At 39.9% G+C, this 15,062-nt stretch overlaps 1 protein-coding gene across 1 annotated transcript in view; it reads left to right on the plus strand.

Moving 5' to 3' along the window:
• POF1B (premature ovarian failure, 1B) overlaps nucleotides 1–12,895 on the plus strand; it is a 54,984-nt gene extending 42,089 nt beyond the window's left edge. Inside the window, exons 10-16 of the mRNA XM_019536179.1 lie at nucleotides 80–193; nucleotides 1,359–1,511; nucleotides 1,721–1,831; nucleotides 2,644–2,772; nucleotides 3,396–3,472; nucleotides 7,455–7,569; nucleotides 11,416–12,895. Of these exons, the coding sequence (XP_019391724.1) occupies nucleotides 80–193; nucleotides 1,359–1,511; nucleotides 1,721–1,831; nucleotides 2,644–2,772; nucleotides 3,396–3,472; nucleotides 7,455–7,569; nucleotides 11,416–11,436 (720 nt within the window). The 3' untranslated portion in view covers nucleotides 11,437–12,895. The remainder of the gene's footprint in view (nucleotides 1–79; nucleotides 194–1,358; nucleotides 1,512–1,720; nucleotides 1,832–2,643; nucleotides 2,773–3,395; nucleotides 3,473–7,454; nucleotides 7,570–11,415) is intronic.
• The last annotated feature ends 2,167 nt before the right edge of the window (nucleotides 12,896–15,062 follow it).

Raw genomic sequence — 15,062 nt, forward strand, 5'->3', positions numbered from 1 at the left:
TTTGTATCTTAAAAGAAAGTGTCCATTATTTCAGTAGAGAAATTGCAGTAGTTATTGATTTTTTTTTTTTTTTTTCCAGAAACTAGAAACTGAAAATATGTTGCTCAAGAAAGACCTTGCTTTTAAAGAATCTCAGGCAAAGGAATATGAAACACTGCTGGCTTCTCTGAGAGAGAATAATCGTCAACAGCAGGTAAGTTGGAAGACTTATTGCATAACAAAATAACTACCACCCAAAACTAACATACAGAATACCATTGAGCTTTAGAAATAAAATAAAAAGCACTAATCTATTCTTCATGATCTTATCAATTTCCAACATAAATCTGCATTCTCTGTAATGCGTGAATACATTTTACTGAATTATACTAAATTTATGCTGTTAAAGTAATTATACTATTTTAAAGTGTATGTATAATGTGGAGAACTTACCACTCATTACAGCAGAGCAACTGACATGCTCATAGCCATCTGCTCTTATTTTACTAAGTGAAGGTTAAAGCTCAATAATTCATCCCATATAAAACAATGGACAAACTAAACTGTAAGTAGATTTGGCTAAACTGTAGTGTAATTGAAGCCATATGATTGTTTCATCTCAACTTCCATGTAATACTAAAGCCAACTGATAGTTCTCTGACAACCTAAGTAGATCTTAAAGTGGGCATAAACTTTTTTCTAAATGTATTTAAGTATTGACTCATGTCTGGTTGCATGTGAATAACAGGTAATGTGTCCTGTGTGGGATGTGGTAGTTCACAAAAAAGATTATTCTTCACTTAATGCTTTGGCAGAAATAATTAGCGCAGCATGCTAGCACTTTATTTTTTTTCCCCTTCACTAAAGTTCTGTGTACAATAGTTGCCATTGTTTAGAAAAATTAAAATTAGCAGTTCAGCCTAATGAATAAAATTAGTTTGAAATCAGAGCTGGGTAGTTGTCAGAGGGAAAGAAGATTGTTTAAAACAAAAATGTGAAGAACACTTTTTAATCCAATGCTTGGTAAAGTTTTATAATGTGTTTTAGAGTGAATTTGCCTAGTTCTTAGCATGCCCACTTGTTCCAGGAACAATAAATACAAAAGCCTATTTCCAGTCTTGAGTGTGCAGCCAAGCCTCCGTGAAATTGCATAGTAAGGATCTGATCTTGGAAGGTGTCTTTAGTTCCCATTGGCTACAAAGAAAGTTGAATTTCTGAAACACCTCTCATTATCTGGGCCTACTTCAGAGCTGAATAAAGAAATGGCTGTGTATAAATAACTGTATGTTCCCAAATATTGAGCACTACTCAAAGACAGACTTCGAGACTACCACGCTGCTCCATAACTAATTTTACCTTCTTGTGCACTGCTTTCATAGCAAGGACTCCGAGAAAATATTGCAAAATGTCGCTCACTGGAAGAACAGATCCTTTCTCTCCGCCATGGTGAGGGAGAGAAGGAGTGTCACTTAAAGGAACTAGAGTACAGTAAACGTGCTTTGGAACAAGAGATCCAGAACCTGAGAAGGCAGGTAATGGACTTCTTTGTTATCTCAAAATATTACTGTTTACTAATTACTGGCAGTAGATATTTTAAAGAAAAAATGGACATTCTAGTAAGCATATGAATTCAGAATAAACTTGTTTTTATCAGCTACTGAGACCCTGTTATAGCCTTACAACTGTGATAAATTATATTGTAATCAATATTGCATTTAATTTTGTAACATTTGTTTTCTAGACATGTTCTAGTTCAGCGGTACAGTCTGCCACAGATGAGCTCTCCAGCCGTTACGTGGAAATGATTAACAACTTAAGAGAAGAGAAAGATAGAGTGATCTGCAATCTTAGGGTATGCTGATTATCTTATAGATTTGTAGAATAATACAGAATTCTGAGTAATATATAGGCATTATTAAAAGGTAAATTCCATTTTCTGAACTAAAAAGTAAGAAGCATAGAATAAATTTACTGCAACTACAGAATTTTTTTTTTAAGTTAATTTAATGGGAACCTGATGATCCATCTATCTTGTTTTGTATTGTTTATCCAGGGTTATTAGTTTTTGGAGTTGTGACCAGAATATCACACAGACCAGAGGATCAGACTTATTACATTCATATTTATGTGGTCTAAATCTTGTGCCACAGTAATGCAAACAGTAAACGGCAAAAACTAGTGACAAAATATGTGAGGGGTTAGTACATAGAGTAAATATACAAACGTATGTAAAATAAGTTTAAATATGACCAGCAAATGAATAGATCAAAAAGGTCATCAAGCCCAAGTATTAAAGACACGAAAGTGTGCGTGTTGTTGTCTTGTTTTTTCCTCTTTTTAACTGTTTTTAAATTATGTATTTCTGTGGATTTAATGACAGATTATTTTGGGTCTAACATAACCATTTTTCCTTTTTTTGCCTGTGAAAAAACAGGTATAGGTGTCTATTTAAAAGCAAGCAGTCAGAGTTGTAAACAGTTTGAATAAAAAATTTCTTCCTCTAATATTCAAATTTAATTGCATCAGTTCTCTGCTATGAAGTTAAAGCAGTAATAAAGGGATTTCATTTTCTGATAACCTTCTAGGTGCACAGATTGCAGAACTTATTCCTATGAAATTCTTTTAGAATATGTACGATTGTGCCTTTTTGGGGTTTTTTTTTAGTCTCAATTAAGTCAGTGCCAGCAAGATGTTTCAAGAAGAAATGGAAGTAACAGTGAGTTACAGATAAAGCTGCATGAACTGACTTCAAAGTTGGAAGACAAAGAAGTTTTTATTAAACAGCAGGAAGAGGTAAGGAATGAGCTTTTGTTCTGTGTAGGTTTTTATAATAATTCTGTTTATTCTTCCCCTGTTTAGATCTACAAGAAAATCCAAATGTCAGTGGCATAAATAATTTACAATTAAAAGAGACAATAGAATGAAAAGGGATGGACAAGAGAAGTCCTGCCACAGCACCATTCCAATAGTTCAATTTTCTATAATTCCTCTTCCACCTATATGTTTTAACAAGGCTCTTTTCTTGCGCTTTTGTCAACATATCAAGGTCAAATACATCTTTAGGAAACAGTTTATAAGTATAAAAAAATGTAATGTGCTCCAAGACTGCTTTGTAAGATGCTTTGTATATGTATAGGTGTCTCCTTCTCCACGGTCAATAGATGCCAGAGGAATCTGAGCATACTTCAGAGCTTTGAGAGAGGAGTTCTGTACCCCATTCAAATGTTTTTCCTCCTTTAAAGAGTATTTCATTTTGCCCAACTTATTGTAGTTCCACTGACTGCTAAGTAGAGGCCTTCCCTTGTCCCAGGCTGTTGGAATGACAAACTTTATTTCATAGTACCTTCTGAAAGGAGTTTAAACTCCCTAATGACCTTTCCAGAAGAGTTCACTTTTTTTATTTTTGGCTTCCTCAGGAACTCTTCAGATTGAAAAATGAAAGACTGTCATGCAATCACTGTCCAGGAGTAACAAGGACTGTCAATATCACCAGGTATGGGGTTAAAACTCTTTAAGAAATATGTCCTTTTAAAATTTTAAGTGGATACAGCTCTTCAAAGGAATAGCCTCTTGCAGTCAGTGATATACAACATCCTGTTTTAAAAATTTCAACTGAATTATGAAAATTCCAATTAAGAAAACCTTTCTGGAGAGAACGCAATCCATATGGTCTCACTGACTATGTTAATACTGTTTAAAAGAAATAACAGAAAAAAAATCAGTATTTGTGTTATCTAAATTTTCATTTTGATAAAACATTGGCAGGCTGCATATTTCCTGAAAATGACAATGTTCTTTGTCTTACTCCATGCAAGAAGAAGTTTGCCAATTATTTTGAAGAAAAGCACATGTATGCCTAGAGGACTATAAAAATGGCAAGATCTTTCATTTGCTTCTGAGTACACAGAGGAGGTTTACATTTGCTTTCTTTAAGGACAGGCAACAGTGATCCTGTTTTTTAAAACACTGGGGGCTTTTAAAGGCTCATAAGCCTGTCAGTGAGCCTATGCAGCAAACTGACCAGAGGTACAGATCATCTCTCTATCACACCTTGATTAGAGAAGGGCCTTTGCCCTCCAGTCAGGGTGTTGTGAACGTGTGGCTGCCCATAGCACTTTATTTTCTGTTGTACTACAAAGATTACAGCTTGACAAAATAATGTCTCCCAGGGGCCTACATATATCTATGTATTTTCACTTCCAAAGAGATGTGAAACCTTAATGCTGGCCTAACTCGTTACTCCTCAAAGTGGGTGTCTTCTACTCAGTGATTGCTGCCTGGGCTTGACAGAAGTCCTAGTGAGGGGGCAGAGCCAATCCAGGCCCAGCAGTGTATAAAAGGAGACTGACCAGGGAGCCAGTGAACAGGGGCTGGAAACAGGGTAAGCAGTTTGCAGGCAGTTCACAGGTCACTTCCTAAGTCAGTTCATGGGCCCTCCCTCTCCCCTCCTCCCCCTGCTTTTTGAGGGGCTTGAAGAAGCAGGAAAAAAAGGAACCCATTGGGGCCGACAAGTAATAAACATGCCAGCTTCCAGGTAAGTTTGCTAGGGAAGATGTGCTTGGAAGAAGGGCAGTAAGAGGGAAGAGGCAGATTAAGAGACCCAAGGAACTGGCTGGAGCAATATCAGAACCACTGCCACTGCCTCTGATTGTACCTGTGAGGTTTCTGTCCAGGCAGCACTGCTCACTATTGAGGCTTCCACCCAGGTCCAGACTTGGCACTATAGAAACTTCAGCTTGCAGGTTCCTTCCAAACAGCCAGGTCAGGGAGTGTCTGCAGTGTAAGCGATGCCTTCCTGTGGTGTCTCAGGGAACAGGCAAGAGAACTACAGGAGGACATGGCAAGGCTCTGAAGCATTCTTTGTCATGAGGAGTTCATCAGTTCAATGCTGGAGGAGACCTCTGGGCCTGTGAAAGAAGAGATGCCAGGACACAGTGCTAGACAAGAGAGAGGATGTGAACACCCAAGAGGGTGGAAGCTGGAGGCTTGTGACTTCTGGCAGCAATCAGAGATCTTGATCTCGACTTGCATTCGTTTGTCTGGAGAACAGATATGCAGCCCTAGCATCAGAGGGAGGACCACGTTCCACTGGTGAAGGAAGATGGGCCAGGCCTCACCAAGGTGGCAAGGATCAAGATGACCACCATCAAGAAGAAGCGACGGGCGGTGATGATTAGAGGCTCCCTTCGGCAGGAGACTGAGGGAGCCATCTGCCGACCTGACCTGTTGTCTGAGGAGGTCTTTTGCTTGCCTGGAGCCCAGATCTGAGTTGTCATGGAGGTTACTGACAAGGCTCATTCAGCCCTCTGACTACTACCCCATGCTGATCATTTATGTGGGCACCAATGATACTGCCAGGGGAGCCCCTGAGCATATCAAAAATGACTACAGGGTTCTGGGTGCAAGGGTGAGGGGGTCTGGGGCTCAGGTTGTGTTCTGGTTGTTCCTTCTGATGAAAGGGCCTGAACAGATGACATGAAGCTGGGAGTAGTAGATAGGGGTAGGATTCAGAGTGCGTTCTGCAGATCAACACCTGGCTGCACAGGTGGTGTCTCAGAAGGGATTTGGCTTCTTCAACTATGGGATGCTCTTCCAAGGAGAAGGATTGCTAGGAAGAGATGTGATCCACCTGACAAAGAGAGGAAAGAGCATCTTCACAGACAGGCTGGCTAACCTTGTGAAAGAGGGCTTTAAATTGAATTGAATTGGGAGACTCTTTAAAAGCTCTGGATTGAATTGGAAGCCTCTGAATTGATTTGGAAAAGATTTGGCACCGATTCAGAGATTCAGCCATAGATTAAACAGCCAGCAGTCCTCAAGGATGCTGGACACAGCTGTCTTCTAGTTGGGGATGGTCTTGCTTTGAGCAGCAGTTGAACTAGATGACCTTCTGAGGTCCCTTCCAAACCTAATTTTCTACTGTTTTATGAATTAGCTTGAATTAACTGGTATCTCTGTTTGTTCCCCTCCAGAAGAGACTGGGGACCTTCCTTCTGGGTGCCAGACTGCTTGTGCATCAGGCACTGTGGGCAGTTGCTTGATCCCAGGCTGATCACATGCTCTTTAATGTGCCCAGCCCAAGGAAAGTTTAAAGGGTGCATGCATACCTCAGGACTAGGGCTGCTTCTAGGATGCTGAGAGTGTCAAAGGTTGATGGGAAGGTTTCTACCTCCCCGTCAATCCCTACCAACACCATGGCTGCCATATCCTCTATTACTGGGTTATAGGAGGGGCAGTGCTTTGTGCAAGCCTCCCTGCCAGCTTTTAATGAGTACCTTCTTTGAGGCAGGTTTGCCCTTTTTTATCATGTCATAATTTTTTTGAATGTCTGACATGTTACTATTTAATGCATATATCTCACATTAATCATATGATAAACATAATATTTGCCAGGGACCACGTGGATTATTTATTCTGTTAAGAACGTCTCAGGTTTTGCTCTTCCTATTATTTAAATAAAACAATGGTTACTTACTGTTAAAGGAAACTGTCAGGTTATTGTTTGTCCCCAGGAAACTGTTCCCAAACAAACTGGTGGGTGCCAAAACTAGTGTGGCCTGCTGAGAAATTTACAGTTGGTACACAGTTACCCTAGCTGAAACCCGATCAAGGAGCGGGAGAATTGGGGGATTTCTGTTAGGGAGTTAAAGACACAAAGGCTAACAACTCAGTGGTTATACTGAGAGAGACTTAAGAAGGTTGGGCTGCCATTAGTGAGAGATGTGCCAGAATGTAGTTCTCACATCCCAAGTTCAAAGGCACGGAGTTTTAAAAAAAGGAAAAAACAAACCAACCCCCCACCCCCCAACTAAGTAGTTCCATCTAAATGACTGCTAAATTATGCCCAATGCCATTTCTAGAACTTGCTTGCAGAATAAAACTTTTTCAAGTATTCTCAAATTGATTTTTGTATTGTAACAATTCACCTAATTTTAACCCAATTTTCTTAGAGATCAGCCCCCAAACATCTAAAACTAGGAATAGTTTTAAGGATTGGGTGTCCTTTTCAAGTTTTGTTTTCTTGCTAATTAACAGCTGCTATAAAAACATGGATTCTGTAATTAACAACCCCCCTGATATATACAGGTTACAATTATTTAAAAACATATTCTGCATTGATCATAATTGAGTTTATCTCTACAAATGTGAGCTTCTTAAAATCCATTTACTCTTTCATAAATACACAGGCTGCCATATTTTTTTTTTTTTTATCATGTAGCACCCTCCTCCCCAGCCCCCCAATCAGCCCTTGCTGGACTCCGCTCCTCCCTCCATATAGTTGCTGGAGGGAAGAGAAGGAAAAGGAGCAGCAATTATCTTAGTATTTCCATGCCTCTATAATGGTCAGAAAAATCAGCTTCCTTACTTAACGCTACTTTTGTGAGGGAGGGATACAAGTAAATACAGTAATGGAATTTTGTCTAGTAACCAATTAAATGGAGCCTTTAAATGTTTATGTTACTATTTTTTCACAGGTACAGGAACAAGTATCCAATTCTTGGTCTCTTGTCCGATGACTACAAAGCTACCTTACCAGGCAATCAATCTTGCACTACTGTAGTTGAGAGGGCTGGAGATAGTTGGAAACATGTAAGTTATCCATGTTGCTTCCCCCTGAACATGTGCAGATTCCATATTCCAAAATGCATTGATTATGTGTTTAGACTTTAATAGCAAACATGTGGTAAAAGAGGTAAAGTAGCAGTGTGACTACAACTGAGAATCTCTTGGGCTGCATCCAGATGTGCCACTACATGTGGTTTGTGGCACCACAGACCTCTTTACAATTCCACAAACTGCACACCCCACACATTAAAATATGCCCCATGTTGCAAGTATGCAGTAGGGAACAACATTTGCTACCAGGGAAACCTAGTAGCAAAAAAAGAGCATTGCAAAAAACCCCCAACAGAACACTGGCAAACAGGGAGACTTGATCCTCCCAGTAGTTGCTCTGGCTGCTGACCAGAGCCTATCCTAGCTCCTTTAGCACATCAGGAGGAGGGGGAAAATGATAGTTTCCCTGAGGAAGGGCATTTTGTCCTGCATCGCAGTGGATGCACATCAGCAGAATAGCACAAATTTGCTCTCTTATGTGGACATGTGCTCTTGGAGTACTTCTCCATTTCTATAAATTAAAATAGTGAAGCAAGCAATAAGTCACTAAGAAGAGCCCAGAGAATGTATTACTAGTGTGTGAAATTATACTCTCTCTAAAAATGGGCAGTGTTTCTTAATAAAGTATTAACAGAACAGCCTCTGATTTTTCCCCTCACATCGTTTGTGCCTCAGATATGATAATCCCTCCTAAATTTGCCTCTGTACCATTCTTTTTCATGTGTAAAAGTTTAAATGTGGTACAATAAAGAAAAAGTACCTGCTAAAGTCTAGCCCTAAAAATTAGTTCTTAGTCAAGGTACCACACATTCAACAATGGCTAGAATGAAGAGGCATTCAGGAGGACACCTACCCAGCCTGACCTAAAGTCATGTTTTTCTTCTTTAGAACCTGGGGTATGTTCTCTGACTAGTGGAAAAACTGATCCAAGTTATGGAAGCCATTTAGGGTTTTAGCCTCTTCCCTACCACCAGACAAGTACTAGGGTTGGCAAAAGGGTCATCCACAGGTAGCCACTTTTGACTGTCTTTCAAAATGCTTGCAATAGGAAGATTGTACTCTAAGAATTTTAAACAGGAACTGCTTCATAGCCCTATCTTTTGTAATACCACATAGCACTGCAGGGGCCTCTGTCAGTAGCGCAGTGGACTTTGATCTCCCAACCCTTCTTCAGAGCTGCTGTTCTGCTTCCTGCCATGGCTGTTTATAAAACTGCTGTTGAGCTGGGGTGGGGGGTAACAGCTGATGAGAGACAAAGACTGCTCATCAGCTGCTGCTACCATAGAGGGCTTGTCACAGGGTGCAACAGCTGATGAGGCTGCCAGGAGTAGCAACTCCTGATTGGATAGGGACAACTCAATCAGTGGTTGCCATCTCAAGGAAGCCTGCAAGGAGTGGCATCAGCTGTTGCCACAGAGTGGCAAAGGGGCTGCCAATACTAGCAACTGCTGATTAACTGTAGCACTTTGTGACCTTGTAGCATTCCAGCTAGGGGGCTGTGCACATGTGTACACCCGCATAGCACTTCGTTTTTTAAATGCTGCAAAAGTAACTCAGGATTTTGCACTAAAAATGACTGTGTGCACATATATAGGTGAAATTTAAAGCATTCTGTGCCCCTTTCTTTTACCTTGGGTGAAAGTACAGTTCTTACCCTAGGTTTCTGATATAAACAGATCAGTTTAAGGTGAGCAGTACTTTTTTTAACCTTGAACATACATTTATTTCATCATATTAATAAAAATATTTTGCACCATAAACCCACCTGACAATTTACACAGGTTTTTTTTTCAATTTGAAAGAACTTTACACTAAACAAGTGATTGTTAGGCTTTCAGCAAAAACAATTAAATTCAAATCTGAGGCCTAAGATATTCAGAAGTGCCTCAGGTGGGTAGAATCAGAGTGAAAAGCAAGGAGACCACACAAGCATATGCTACATTGCATTGTTAATCTCTCCCATTCTTCTTTTCACAAGAAAGTTACAGGATCTAAAACGAGAAGACTAAAATAAGTGAGAAATGTAAAAGGATTAGGAAGAAAAATAAAATATGAATTTTGCAAGGAATGAGTTTCTGATAATAGCTGAGCAACAAGCAGTTTGAGATGTGTGACTGAACAGAAAAAGAGGAGAAAATGTTAAACATTTTATTATCCCATTTGCTACTGGGAAATGTGAGTGATTTTCCAGTCATAAAGATACAGAAGATAGCAAGAGACAGCTTTGAGACTCATCCATTTGTAATGCAATTCAACAGGAAATCCCAGCTGTAACAACACTACCTTCTTATGTTCAAACCTTGGTGAATAGAACTGTTATGAAAGTTAAATGCTATTTTAAAAGCCAAAGTATAGCATCATGGCCTTTTTAAAAAAATTTTTCAGCTACTGTAGAGAAATAATCATGATGAACTATAAGCTAAGAAAAATGATGATAATTTCTCTCTAAAAATAACAGCACAACTTAAGAATTACATGAAAAGTCTGTACAAGACTTAAAGATGAAATCCTGGTCCCATTTAAGTCATCCCAAAACATTAAGCAAATTTCAGCTGGAAATGGATTGTGTTGTTATGGTGAAACTTGTCAGAAGTCTTAATTCATCCTTACTTCTCCAGCATCAGAATAGTTACTCTAATGACACTTGATAATGTTTCAGTTTGTATGGGTTACCAGAAAATAGTCAACATATAAGCATATTTTTGTCATTGGATAGTGGATGTGTTTATAGGTAAAACTTTGAAAACTATCTATGGACTCAAATTACTGTAGCATATAAATGTGTAGCACCCATGGCATGCTAAATATCACTAATTGAATAACAGAGCCAAAATATTTATATTTGAGAGTGTAAAAGATTTGTTGTTTTGAGGTTTTTTCCCAGCATTGTTGAGTAGAAACTGTGAATGCTCAGTGCCTCTGAAAATCAGGCCATTCATTTGTAGACATCTAAACTTTAAACAACCAAGATTATAGAATATTAAGCATTTTAAGACAGATTATCTAAAACAGTGGTTCTCAACCTTTTTTGTACCAGGACCCATTTGTAAACATCGATGGCAAGTCCGGACCCAGTGCTCCTCACTCCTGACCCACTGCCCCCCGCCCCAGCCCTAGAGTGTTTGGGGTAGGGACTGGGTATGTGGGGTGGGGAGGTGTGCATGGGACATGGGGAGGCACCGAGCAGCCCCTTCCAGGCTGGAACTGCCAGCCTGCAAAGGAAAAGCCACAGTTTTCCATGTTTTGTCTTGTTTTCTCCCCATTCCCTGCCCCCAGGCTGCCAACGTGGCACCTGCAGGCGGGCCCTGCTTGCTGACGCCAACAGCATGTGGCAGCTACAGGCAGTCCCCACTCACCGCCATGGTGCCCCCCCAGTTGTGGGAGGCACCAGCCGTTCATGATTCTTGTGACCCATTTTTGTGTTGCGACCCATGGGTTGAGAAAACTTGATCTAAACTATATTGTTATATTCTAACAATTTAAATTCTGTATTCTTTTCTGAGCATGAAAATAAGTATAAATGATACTCTTGTTCCCTTGGTTTCAGAGAGATGGTGAATCATCCCCTTTTTGGGATTTGCTCTGTGCTTAATAATATTGTTTACAGCTTCATGATTTGACTTTGTCTGTGATAGCACCAGCTGCTGTAAGGGTGGTAGCCTTCACGATTGGCACATACTAATGAGCTGGAAGACTTGACGGTCTCCCTCAGTTATAAAACAGAAGTTAGATATTGCCTAAAAATAAATTGGTATAAGAAACATGGTAAATGATTTGTTAATTACAAAAATATAATGAGAGTGTTTTATTTTGTGACAGGAATACTTCACTTCCACTTAAAGAACTACTTCATTCAGGAATAGAACAAATCCGTTTGGAGGTTGCAGCTGCTCAAAGGAGTTCTCACCAAATGATCATCCTTGCTTTGATTTCTGCTGTCTTTCAGCCAGTAAAAGGTTCAACATGAAATTCAGAAGTAGGTGTTAGGGGAAGACATTAAAGAGAAGGAAATAACAGATTTAAAGGAGGCATGAGCTTTCATTGGAGCAATTGATTAACTTCTGCTGAAGAACATGCATTTTTCATCTACCGAAAAGCACAAATTCAGTGGGAGGAAAAGGGGGGCAGTGCGTGGCAGTGGCATCTAACTCCCTGTGTCATACTGAGAAGCTTTGTGGGCTGGATGATCCACTTCCACAGTGCCCTGATTTAGTGTGTTGATCTCTATGGTGAATTATAAAGACCATTCAGTCTTTCCTGATTATAACTGAGTAGTTTCTGTTCCTCTTTTTTACTACTTACCTTTACATGTATTAAATTTGAGGCATAAAAAATATTGTGCTTTTGCTGAACATATACAAGATTTTTCGACTAGTGAAATCTCATAACCCTTATTTGAAAATATTTTCATTTCACTAACCTTATGTTGGTTCCAGTCCTGCATTTGTTTACCCTATCAATATTGAGATAAAATGTCAAGTTAATAAGAAGCACAGATTATAGAACTACTTGAAATTTTAGTTAGTGGCATTTATATAAACCTTGTATCTATCCAACATTATCTACAGAACAAACACATCTGAATTAGAAATTATAGGTTGCCAAAGTCATTATATTCTTTGCTTTGTGTAAATTCACTTGTAATTACTTCTGGCCTGTATTTCATCAGCTGCTGAGGGTTTTTTTTTTGTCCAAAACATATAATATTTAGCAAAATAATCCTATAAGCAGTTAAAGAAATATATATTTGAGATTGTGTTAGAATAGAGATTTTTGGATTGAACCTTTACTGAAAAACTGTGACTATCCTTACCTTACCTTATATATCTTTTGCTTAATATAAAAAAAAAAAAAGTTATATATTACTTATAAATTTCAAGAGCATGGTTTATGGTTTCTTTCTATATAGAAACATTTAGAATAAATATAGCTCTTGGGCTAAATTCTGTAAGTGGAGCAAAACTTCCTCTTAATTCACTGGAAAGTTTTCCTTCACTCAGAACTACAGTGTGTGTCCCAATTTATATATCATTTTAAAAAGTAGGCAATATTGTTAGTTTTAGAAAATGATGTAGTAGTTGTATAAGATTTAGGGGGATTTAAGGAGATGTAGAGTACTTTCAATGGGTGCTACTATTGTATCACATTTATAAAAGTTTGCTTTTCTATACAAGTACATTCACTTCAAGAAATATTCATTTGGAAACTGTTTTGTATCTGACATGTAGGTTGGTGAAAGAGCCCTTGTGAGCTAGTGATGATAAAAGCTTTGAAATAAACATTCCTGAGTACTAAGATGTATAGTTTGCCTGAGTTCAATTTTTTGCTTCGTGTATCTGCCTGCCTTTGAAACCTCCAGTGTTTGTCTATTCATTTTCTTTCATGTAATGTTGTTATATTTTTATTTATTTTTTCAAAGATTAGGCACTTTAAATATGTTAAAAGACTACTACTAGATACCAATTTGCTCTGATAAGGCCTCCAAATTTTGCATGTAGACTCTGAGAGTAGCATGGTAAAGATGGCATTATAGTCTTGAGTACAGCGGGCAAAGAACCAGCCATACAGCATCACTGTTTCCAAGTCCCTCGGATGCCGGGTGCAGGATTTGACGGTCCCACTGCACCACTGGAATAATAGGGAAATCATTGTTATTTTTAATTCCATTGTTTTTCTCCTTCAAAATCATGAAGCAGCAATTATACTATTAAAATAATAAGGTGCAGATTCAAAGTATTACCATTTATGTGCTTCCTTAGTTGTCCTTAGACTCCACCCTTTCTCAGACAAATGCCCAGCTAAAAATAATAGGCCAGAACTTACACAGTTCTTCAAAGGCTGGACTCCTATATAGGAAATTCCTGAAAATTAAATCTAAAATGTTGGCCATGAACAGGTAGGAATGTACTAAACAGTGTGGTCTGCATCTGTTTTGTGACACTCGCAGCCAAAAAAACCTGAACTGCTACCAGGGTTGTGGCATGAAAGCCTGAGTGAAAAGTGGGCAGTCTGATTTTTCTGCACCCCTTTAATCGACATGTCCTTTTAAAATAAATGGTGTACGTGTGTGCACATATCTTTGAAAGAGAAAAATTATATATCAAGAGTATGTATGTATATATGGCTGGAAGCAAGTAAATAGGCAGTTTGGAAGAAACAAAAACTCTACAGGCAACGGGAAAACCAGATGTAAACACATGCGTTTTTATAGTCTGTTTAGGCACTGCAAAAAGCTTGTATGGTAACAGTGCCAAATGACTGGTGTATGATGCATTTGTTGAGCATTAATAACTCTATATGGCTAGGTTTTACAGGAAAGTAAATGTATAAAAATACTACACAAGTTTGTTAAATGTAGAAGGCAGGACAGGGAGGCACCGTAGAGGCTACCTTGTTCAGACCCCATCTGGGTTCTCACTTCAGTCTGTGAGGTTGGAGTGGCTGTATCCTTGGAGAAGAGGAAAGCGGGCAGGTACCTTACGGCTGGGAGGCCTGAGAGGCTGCCAACCCAAAAATGTGTGCGGGCAGAGTGGAGTCACCATTGCCTTTGTGGTACAGCAACAGGCTTCTGTGCTTGTGAAGCAGAAAATCCTGGGTTCCAAATCTGAGTCTGGCTGAATTGTCGGTTGTGACTGCCTGCAACTTTTAAATCTGATCCTGGTCCCTCAGCCATCACCAATCAAGGGGTCTGACAAAGCAAACTGCCAGCTCCAGAGCCTGTGTCAGTGCAGTGGCCACCAGGCGCTGGGATCAGAGCCCCAGTCTGGATTGGCTGCTGACTTTCCCCAATGTATTAGACTCTTCAGCCTGGAAAAGCGCAGGCTCAGGGGTGATCTGATGGCCACCTATAAGTTTATCAGGGGTGACCACCAGTATCTGGGGGAATGTCTGTTCAACAGAGTGCCCCAAGGGATGACAAGATTGAAGGGTGTCAAACTCCTCCATGGCCGTTTCAGGCTGGATATAAGGAAAAACTTCTTTACTGTCTGAGCCCCCGAGGCTTTGAACAGATTGCTGCTGGAGGTGGTTCAAGCACCTACTTTGCCTTCAAGAGACATTTGGATGTTTATCTTGCTGGGATCCTATGATCCCTGCTGACTTCCTGCCCCTGGGGCAGGGGGCTGGACTTGATGATCCTCCAGGGTCCCTTCCAACCCTAATGTCTATGAAGCTATGAAAACGCTAGTCCTTGCTCCAGTGGTACAGGAAACACAACATGACATTTGCAGACAACCAAGAGCTGGGCGGGGGTATGGGGCAGGTCTTGTAACTGTCTAATCCAGTGGTACTTGACCTTCTTGCCTGAGGAGTAGGGGGAGTGGATGGGCAGTGCCCAGTCCGTCTATGAACTGGATCCTGCTGGAGGTCCCAATCTGGCACCCGGGGTGGATACAGTGGAGTCTCATCCAGAGGCCAATGGGCAGCCCAGCCCCAACCTGACACCACTGGAGATGCTGATGGGGGAA

The sequence above is a fragment of the Crocodylus porosus genome, unplaced genomic scaffold (genome assembly GCF_001723895.1).
Source record: "Crocodylus porosus isolate Cpor-Errol unplaced genomic scaffold, CroPor_comp1, whole genome shotgun sequence".
In the NCBI taxonomy this organism is placed as follows: Eukaryota; Metazoa; Chordata; order Crocodylia; family Crocodylidae; genus Crocodylus; species Crocodylus porosus.